This window comes from Salvelinus namaycush, chromosome 3 (assembly GCF_016432855.1).
Source record: "Salvelinus namaycush isolate Seneca chromosome 3, SaNama_1.0, whole genome shotgun sequence".
In the NCBI taxonomy this organism is placed as follows: Eukaryota; Metazoa; Chordata; class Actinopteri; order Salmoniformes; family Salmonidae; genus Salvelinus; species Salvelinus namaycush.
In genome coordinates, this window is record NC_052309.1 from 32,130,264 (window position 1) to 32,140,393 (window position 10,130).

Consider the following 10,130-nt stretch of genomic DNA (forward strand, 5'->3'; position numbering starts at 1 on the left):
GGACTACGTAGTGTCAGCTTTTTCAGCCTGGCCTACTTTACATGTGCAGACAAAGCAGCTGGTAGCATATGTTGGGAAACACGTTCCCATCTGCTGGAGGCTGGACCTCATGCTGGACGTTTCTGCTCTATATTAAGAAGTATGTTGGATGAAAAGGTCTGCTACTGGTTGCTTTTTTATGATTGGGAAATGCCATGACATTTGCTCTTTATGTATTATGTTTACAGAAACAAATGTGAACAACTGACAAATAATTGTATTTGACAGGTTGTGCCATATAGCTTTAACGAAGGGATTGTCTTGGTATTGATACAGTATGAGTAGGCCTATATCAATAGGAGGATATGAGACAGACAGTACATATTGTCTAAAAAGGTTCCATTGTTTCATTAATAATCCCCCAACACTGAACAAGGCAAATAATAATTTGAGCCTCAAACTGTTTTTACAGTTGATCGGAAATGACACAAAACATTTTGGTTTGTTATGTAGTTGTCTTTTTTAACATCATATCAGTGTTGTTGGGAAAGTTCATGGTACAGTCAGACAAGACGTTCACATTCCAACGCAGCGATACATTAGCATCCACCAATCGTTAGTCAGACAAACAAGCGTCCAATCACAGATTCGGGGGATGGGTTCTTCACATGGATCGTTCCAGCAATTTCTAGAGACATCTCAGCACACAGCAGATAAATGTGACTCCGCCACGAGTAATGTTTTTAAATCAACCTGTCCTAATCGAGAGTTTGTATATGTGTTATAACATGTATATTTATTGCAACCGAAATTGATTAATGCAATGTAAATCGTAAATGTACAGGTTACAGAACGGACTATGTTTTCAATAGCGGATGGATATTGTCACAGGACGCTTTTCTACGTCACAACGTTTCCTTTGTATAAATACAGTCAGCGTTCCCTTCATAAAATATCATCAGGTCCATTGTCTACTTGAACATAGAAGCAAGAAGAAATTATTAAAGAAGATTTCGTGAAATTGTCTTTGAGGTCAATCGTAAGTACAATGATTTGAAATGTATAAGTTTAACTTAAAAAAAAACAATTACAGATAGTATTTTGTTAGTTAACTACTGGGCTGGATTTACTTGCTTTTTTTAAAATGAGTAAGGCACAAAAATGTAATATGTTGTGAGGAAAGAGCGAAACACGGTTGTTCAACACCATTCCAGTAACGTTAGACTGTCAGGTCGTTACTGGAATGGTGTTGAACAACCGTCTTTCGCTCTTCCCTCACAAAATATTTAATTTTTGTGCCTTACTCATTTAAAAAAGCCTCAATTGTACAAGTGAACGTTTTGGGTAATATATCTCCCTGGAAGTTTGTTAGCCGTAGTGACGGTTGTTAGTTTTCTCCCCCATTTTTATGCTGCTTCGCTAGCCAGCTGAACAAAGGGCACACTAGTTAGTGGGGGGGAAATGGCGCCCGTACGGAATCAAAACGGTTTACGTTACGCCACAGATAGAACAAAGAGACCGGATGTATAAATGTGAAGCATCCAAGCCCAGTGGGAGAAGATGTATTTTGGCCGACATTTTACACTTTCTCATCGACGAAACATTTTATCTTAAAGTTCTGTTCCAAAAACTAAAATCTGTTATGAACAGAGTTGACTACGTTTTTTTTCTATAGACTTTACCGTCTTAAAGTTTTAAAAAATCACGTTTAGGATCTAGCTAACTCGTGCTTGGCTCTGCCCACTTGACTAATTTGTTCCACTTGAAACTACAGGCTGTGGTATATCTTGGTTTAGTTATAATAAAATCTTCGGTTGCACAGTCCAACAAATTTGAGCTTGTGTAACGGATGTGAAATGGCTAGCAAGTTAGCGGGTACGCGCTAATAGCGTTTCAATCGGTTACGTCACTTGCTCTGAGACATGAAGTAGGGTTTCCCCTTGCTCTGCAAGGGCCGCGGCTTTTGTGGAGCGATGGGTAACGCTTCGTGGGTGACTGTTGTTGATGTGTGCAGAAGGTCCCTGGTTTGAGGGGACGGTTTAAAGTTATACTGTTACACTTGCATAATGGCAAATACATGAAATTAAAAGTTAGTGACATCAGAATAACAAGTTTGAGGTGTTACTTCACCGGAGTAATATTTTCACTTTGTGTTAACAATGGACCCGTTAGTATCGAGTGGTACACTAATTCAGTAGGGACATATTATTTGGTTTATTGTTATGATTAACTGATTTTTCACTTGATATTTTCAGGTGCAAAGATGCAGATCTTCGTCAAGACCCTGACAGGCAAGACCATCACCCTCGAGGTTGAGCCAAGCGACACCATTGAGAACGTGAAGGCCAAGATCCAGGACAAGGAGGGCATCCCCCCAGACCAGCAGAGGCTGATCTTCGCCGGCAAGCAGCTGGAAGATGGCCGCACCCTCTCAGACTACAACATCCAGAAAGAATCCACCCTCCATCTTGTGCTGCGTCTCAGGGGAGGACCTTAAGTTTCCCCTGCTTTTTTCAAAAGTTACTGATTTATAGTTTTTTTAATTCTTAAAGCCATAAAGGCAAAATAAAGGTATTTCATTTATTTTGTCTTCAGTTTTCTTTCATAGCTTTGAGATGTTCTTATACAGACAATGCAACGTGTATATCTTAAATTGATTGCATGAGGTGTCTTTCATGATGTTTAAGAAACTTGGTATGTTGTCACACTTGTAATGAAACAATGCTATTTTATTTAAGCTTTTTATATGACTTATACCCATGCATGTTGGGTGGGCGGGAGCACATCACTCTTAATACTTGCCAATGCCTTTTACGGCAGATCACAGGGCGGACAAGTTAATTTAGTGAAGAAAAAAATAATCTGCTGTATTACTTCCCATTGGTTAAAAGCTGGAGATTCAAGTGCTTTGATGGGTTTCATTGTAAATAAATTGCACTGAATATAGGGTACCATGGTTACTGACATTTGATAGCGTACTCAGCCCCCCAAAGGGCAATATGTGGCTAATTACTACAGTAAGTTCTGTGAAGAGACAGCTGGTTTACATAAAATGGCTGGGAATGTAACTGCCGTATTCCTAGCCTCCCTTTTTCCAACTTATCCTCTACAACTAGCTAGGGTAATTGCCTACAATACAGATCACTTTGGGGTAGTATGCTATCAGTTAGTCATTTTGGCTATTTAATACTTTCAAGTGAGAATTGGGCAGAGAATGATTGTGTACAACCATTTTTTTTAATACAAAAATGGGATTGTGTAGGCCCAGTAGTTAGCTGCATGGCAAAAAACTAGCTGATGAAAACTACTTAGATTTTAATTTAGTTCAACTACCAAACTACTGCAAAATGTAGTTCAATTACTAGTTACACAATATAAAGGAAGCATCGGCAGTTTTGTACCTGAATTCCTATTAATGAGCCTTTGCCGCCCCCTGTTGACAAAAGCTAAAAACAAACTGGCAGCAAAACCAAAGTTGTACGGAAAAGGTTTTCAGCCCACTGATGGTTGAACAAGTAAAAGTAAAGTTAACATAATAGAAAATTACTCAACTGAAAGTCACCCAGTAAAATACTAGAGTAAAAGTATCTGAATTTGAATGTACTCAAGTAGCCTAACAATAGTGGGAAAAGGACTCATTTGCCATACTTGAGTAAAAGTAAATGCTATACATATAATTGCCAGGCAGCACGATTACATTTTTATTTTATTTGCTCACAGCCTGCTTGCCGTCTCTGTTCAACTATTACTGTACATTTCACTCCTTGCACTTTATGTCGCTTTACCAGCAATCACATCCTTAGGCATTCTGACATGCATTTCATTGTAAACATAAACATTGGGCGTGAGCTAGGAACGTAGGGTGTGGGGAGAACAAATGATTCCCGTTTATTGCATTTTTACCACCAGCCTATGTGATCACATCACACCAAAGGAGCTCACGACATTCAAACTTCCCGCCAGTTCATTGTGAACACTAGCCTATTTTCTATCCAGCAAGCAAGAGCAAGGTGCTTCTTTCCTCGATTTTTTTTTTTTATATACTGAAAGGTCAGTGGAGAAGCTAGCGGAAGAGAACAGTGAAGACTGTAAATTCGAATTTTGTTCATAGGCTGGGGCTATTAATCCACCATTCGTATGCTAGCCTATATATTAGGCCTAGCCTAATTGTGAATTTGGGCGACCAACACCTGTGCTGGAAGTAGTTCGTCCCAGGAGGGTGTTGGATTATTTTTTTTTTGCTGCGCTGCAGACATCTACAGTGCCTCGAAAATATTCAATCCCCTTGACTTTTTTTCAGATTTTGTTACATTACAGCCATATTCTAAAATGGATTAAATAAAACAAATCCTCAGCAATCTACACACAATACCCCATAATGACAAATTGAAAACAGTAATGACAAAACAACATAACGGCAAAACAGAAAACAAAAAAACCCAGAAATGCCTTATTTACATAAGTATTCTGACCCTTTGCTATGGGACTCGAAATTGAGCTCAGATGCATCCTGTTTCCATTGATCATTCTTGAGATGTTTCTACAACTTGATTGGAGTCCACCTGTGGTAAATTCCATTGATTGGACATGATTTGGAAAGGCACACACCTGTCTATATAAGGTATCACAGTTGACAGTGCGTGTCAGAGCAAAAACCAAGCCATGAGATCGAAGGAATTGTCCGTAGAGCACCGAGACAGGATTGTGTCAAGGGGAAAGGGTACCAAAAAATGTCTGCAGCATTGAAGGTCCCAGTGGCCTCCATCATTCTTAAATGGAAGAAGTTTGGAACCACCAAGTTTCTTTCTAGAGCTGGCCACTCGGCCAAACTGAGCAATCGGGAGAGGAGGGCCTTGGTCAGGGAAGTGACCAAGAACCCGATGGTCACTCTGACAGAGCTCCAGAGTTCCTCTGTGGAGATGGGAGAACCTTCCAGCAGGACAACCATCTCTGCAGCACTCCATCAATCAGGCCTTTATGGTAGTATGGCCAGACATAAGCTACTCCTCAGTAAAAGACACATGACAGCCAGCTTGGACTTTGCCAAAAGGCACCTAAAGACTCTCAGACCACGAGAAACAAGATTCTCTGGTCTGATGAAACCAAGATTGAACTATTGGCCTGAATACCAAGCGTCACATCTGGAGGAAACCTGGCACCATCCCTACGGTGAAACTATATGACATAAAATGCTGTGTAAAATAGCTAAAAGGCTATAAAGTAACATTAACTGTAAAGCTATCAGTCCCTAGTGGAAACATTTACAACTGCAATTAAGTTACATTATCTTTTTAATGTATTTTACCTCAGACAATCTGCTAGTGAAGTTGCTAGCTAGCAAGTTAGCATAAACTAGCACTAACTGGGATAGTCATTGTCTAAATGACAGGTAGAAACACATAACATTACTAAAAAAATATCAAAATGTTTCTCTCTAAACAAGTGGATCTTTAGGTTATCCTACTTGTATATTTAAAAAAATATATATATATAGATCTAACTTCATTTATCTACAACTTTTTCACATTTTCAAAGAATTTGATCAATTTACCACAAAATCGATATGTTGAAATATCTCCAAAAGTTGTGATGACACATCCGTTTTGTCACCAAAGCCCCATATACCACCCACCACTGCGACCTGTATGCTCTCGTCGGCTGGCCCTCACTACATATTCGTCGCCAGACCCACTGGCTCCAGGTCATCTATAAGTCTTTGCTAGGTAAAGCTCCGCCTTATCTCAACACCCACCCGTAGCACGCACTCCAGCAGGTATATCTCACTGGTCATCCCCAAAGCCAACACCTCCTTTGGCCGCCTTTCCTTCCAGTTCTCTGCTGCCAATGACTGGAACGAATTGCAAAAATCGCTGAAGTTGGAGACTCCTATCTCCCTCACTAACTTTAAGCATCAGCTATCTGAACAGCTTACCGATCGCTGCAGCTGTACACAGCTCATCTGTAAATAGCCCATCCAACTACCTACCTCATCCCCATATTGTTTTAATAAACTTTTTTTTGCTCTTTTGCACACCAGTATTTCTACTTGCACATCATCATCTGCACATCTATCACTCCAGTGTTAATTTGCTAAATTGTAATTACTTCGCTACTATGGTCTAGTTATTGCCTTACCTCCTTACTTCATTTGCACACATTGTATATAGATTTTTCTATTGTGTTATTGATTGTACTTTTGTTTATCCCATGTGTAACTCTGTGTTGTTGCTTATTGTCGCACTGCTTTGCTTTATCTTGGCCAGGTCGCAGTTGTAAATGAGAATTTGTTCTCAACTGGCCTACCTGGTTAAATAAAGGTGAAATAACATTTTCAAAAACAGAGGACATTTTTTTTGAGCAAGAGCAGTAACAGCCAGGGAAAGTGTTGGGAAAATAATTTGGTGACATCTTGTGGTCTTAATGTGCATTACAAGTCATTGAAATTACTTGGAAACAACATTGATTCAACCAGTGTGTGCCCAGTGTGTTCTCACAAGGGAATGACCATAGCAGCTTGTAAAGGTATTGTTTATTATTGTTCTTCAAATTATATATGGAAAATATTAATATTGTTTCCAACTACCAATCAGCAAATGCACTGTAAATTCAGCTGCATATTGAACGTTGAGATTGCTGGAAGGCCAGTCTCTGTCAAATGACAGAAGTGGAAAGGAATGGAATGTTAGCTAAAAAGACTTGTCCCAAACTAGCACACTCCAACACTCAGACACAATTTACAAATGCAGTATTTGTGTTTAGTGAGTCAGCCACATCAGAGGCAATGCGTTATATTAATAGGTTTGGAATTGGAACATATTCAAATCAAGTCAAATCAAACTTAATTTGTCACATGCGCCGAATACAAGTGTAGACCTTACCATGAAATGCTTACTTACAAGCCCTTAACCAACAGTGCAGTTCAAGAGTTAAGAAAACATTTACCAAATAAACTAAAGTAAAATAATAAAAAGTAACACAATAACATAACAATAACGAGGTTATATACAGGGGGTACTGGTACCGAGTCAGTGTGCGGGGGTACAGTTTAGTTGAGGTAATTTGTACATGTAGGTATGGGTGTTTATTATGCATAGATAATAAACAGCGAGTAGCAGCAGTGTACAAAACAAATTGGGGGGGTGTCGATGTAAATAGTCCAGTGGACATTTGGTTAATTGTTCAGCAGTCTTATGGCTTGGGGGTGGAAGCTGTTAAGGAGCCTTTTGGTCCTAGACTTGGCGCTCCGGTACCCCTTGCCGTGCGTTAGCAGAGAAAACAGTCTATGACTTGGGTGACTGGAGTCTCTGACAATTTTATGGGCTTTCCTCTGACACCGCCTATTATATAGGTCCTGGATGGCAGGAAACTTGGCCCCAGTGATGTACTGGGCCGTACACACTACCCTCTGTAGTGACTTACGGTCAGATGCCGAACAGTTGCCATACCAGGCGGTGATGCAACCGGTCAGGATTGCTCTCCTGCCTGAGCATTCTAAATGTAATGAGTAGCCTACTTTTGGGTGTCAGGAAAACTGTGGTAAAAAGTATATTTTCTTAAGGAATGTACACTCTTAGAAAAAGGGTTCCAAAAGTGTTCTTCGGATGAATAACCCTTTTAGGTTCTAGATAGCACCCTTTTTTCTAAGAGTGTAGTGGAGTAAAAGTAAAGATATCCCAAAAAACTACTTAAGTAGTACTTAAAAGTATTTTTACTTTGTCACTTTACACCAGACTAGGCTATGTGGTGTTTTTTGAAATACACTACATGACCAAGAGTATGTGGACACCTGTTCGTTGAACATCTCATTTCAAAATCATGTGCATTAATATGGAGTTGGTCCCCCTTTTGCTACTTTAACAGACTCCACTGTTCTGGGAAGGCTTTCCACTAGATGTTGGAGCATTGCTGCGGGGACTTGCATCCATTCAGTCACAAGAGCATTAGTGAGGTCGGGCACTAATGTTGGGTGATTAGGCCTGTCTCGCAGTCGGTGTTCCAATTCATCCCAAAAGTGTTCCATGCGGTTGAGGTCAGGGCTCTGTGCAGGCCAGTCAAGTTCTTCCACACCTATCTCGACAAACCATGTCTGTATGGACCTCACTTTGTGCACGGGGGCATTGTCATGCTGAAACAGGTAAGGGCCTACCATGAAAAACAGCCCCAGCGTCACACCCTGATCTTTTTCACCTGTCCTTGTGATTATCTCCACCCCCCTCCAGGTGTCGCCCATCTTCCCCATTATCCCCTGTGTATATATTCCTGAATTCTCTGCTTGTCCTTTGCCAATTTGTCTTGTTTGTCAAGTCAACCAACTTTAGTTTCTGAGCTCCTGTTTTTTCCCAGTCTCTCTTTTCTTGCCCTCCTGGTTTTGACCCTTGCCTGTCCTGACTCCGAGCCCGCCTGCCTGACCACTCTGCCTGTCCCTGAGCCTGCCTACAGACCTGTACCTTTGCCCCCCGCTGGATTTTTGACCTCTGCTTAACCTGAGCCTGACTGCTGTCCGGTACCGTTGCCTCACCTCTGGTTACTGATCCCTGCCTGCCTTGACCTGTCTATTGCCTTGTCCCTATTGGATCATTAAATTATTGTTTATTCAAAACCGTCTGCATCTGGGTCTTACCTTAAACCTGATACCCAGACCATTACTCCGCAAGCTTTATACCACTCCAGCCGACGCTTGGCATTGTGCATGGTGATCTTAGGCTTGTGTGCGGCTGCTCTGAAATGGAAACCCACTTCATGAAGCTCCCTACAAACAGTTATTGTGCTGATGTTGCTTCCAGAGGCAGTTTGGAACTCGGTAGTGAGTGTTGCAACCGAGGACATACGATTTTATGCGTTATGTGCTTCAGCACTCGGTGGTTCTGTTCTGTGAGCTTGTGTGGCCTACCACTTCGCAGCTGAGCCGTTGTTGCTCCTAGACGTTTCCACTTCACAATAACAGCAGTTACAGTTAACTGGGAAGAAATTTGATTAACTGACTTGTCGGGAAGGTGGCATCCCATGACGGTGCCACATTTAAAGTCACTGAGCTCTTCAGTACGGGCCATAATACTGCCAATGTTTGTCTATGGAGATTGCATGGTTGTGTGTTCAATTTTTTACACCTGTCAGCCTTGGGCGTGGCTGAAATAGCCAAATCCACTAATTTGAAGAGGTGTCCACATAATTTTGGCCATGTAGTGTAGGACTGTATTATCTTACACTTGAATCTGAAATAGGATTGCCTAAACTTCCATTCCCCTCATGAAACAGGATTACTACCACACAGAAATTAGCTGACACAAGCAGCCTGTATAAAAGCTTTTCAACATATGCAGTGACCTTTCCAGCTAAAGTAATCAATACAGTGTTGGCAACCTGAGGAGGAGCCCACATAGTCCATACATACTACAGAATGAGAATTGAACTCCCTAAATGTCTGTAGTACACTCATGAACTGAACCTGACCTCAGAACTGTCGCCCACAGAGCGTGAGAAGAGCAGCCTGTGACCCCTAACATCTCTAACGGTCTACAGTATCTTTCAACCCAGTCTGTGGAAGTAGTTGATTCTGAAATTAGTCTGGGACTTTCTGGGAGATTTACAATAGTATTTTGTGTGAGAAATATTGTTGTGAAAAGGATTATAGCCTATAAATAAAATGTGACTGATTGAGATGGGACAGTATTGCAATTCAGGTGAACCAGTCCAGCAGTCTGCAATATCATATTACACACACACACACACACACACACACACACACACACACACACACACACACACACACACACACACACACACACACACACACACACACACACACACACACACACACACACACACACACACACACACAGGGGCTAGGCCTAATGAGCACAATGTTTTTGTATTAATTAGACCTAACACCATATTGCTTGTTAGAATGTACATCATTTAGGTTATTACCCAGACTGAGCCAGCCCTGTCCTGGCCCACATTTCAATCCAAGGTTGTGAGGAAATAACTCTCACAACCCCACTCCACTCTAACCAGTGTCGGGTAACCTACCCAGGATCTATTTTTACTTTCGCTCTTATTAGCTACTCCATTTAACAATTTTATTTTACCAGCCCAGACCAGCAGAGTGCTGCTCTTGCTAATATTTTATAGCTTGTACGAATTAATGTTGT

At 41.1% G+C, this 10,130-nt stretch overlaps 1 protein-coding gene across 1 annotated transcript; it reads left to right on the forward strand.

Annotated features, from left to right (window-relative positions):
- The first annotated feature begins 760 nt into the window (after positions 1 to 760).
- Positions 761 to 2,562, forward strand: LOC120030306 (ubiquitin). The gene is made up of 2 exons (XM_038975663.1): positions 761 to 1,018; positions 2,235 to 2,562. Exon 2 carries the CDS (start codon positions 2,243 to 2,245, stop codon positions 2,474 to 2,476), a length of 234 nt encoding a protein of 77 aa, XP_038831591.1. The 5' UTR covers positions 761 to 1,018; positions 2,235 to 2,242; the 3' UTR covers positions 2,477 to 2,562.
- The last annotated feature ends 7,568 nt before the right edge of the window (positions 2,563 to 10,130 follow it).

What these genes read in the sequence shown, in the direction of transcription:
- LOC120030306 (XM_038975663.1), top strand. Translation starts at nt 2,243, where the DNA reads ATGCAGATCTTCGTCAAGACCCTGACAGGCAAGACCATCACCCTCGAG.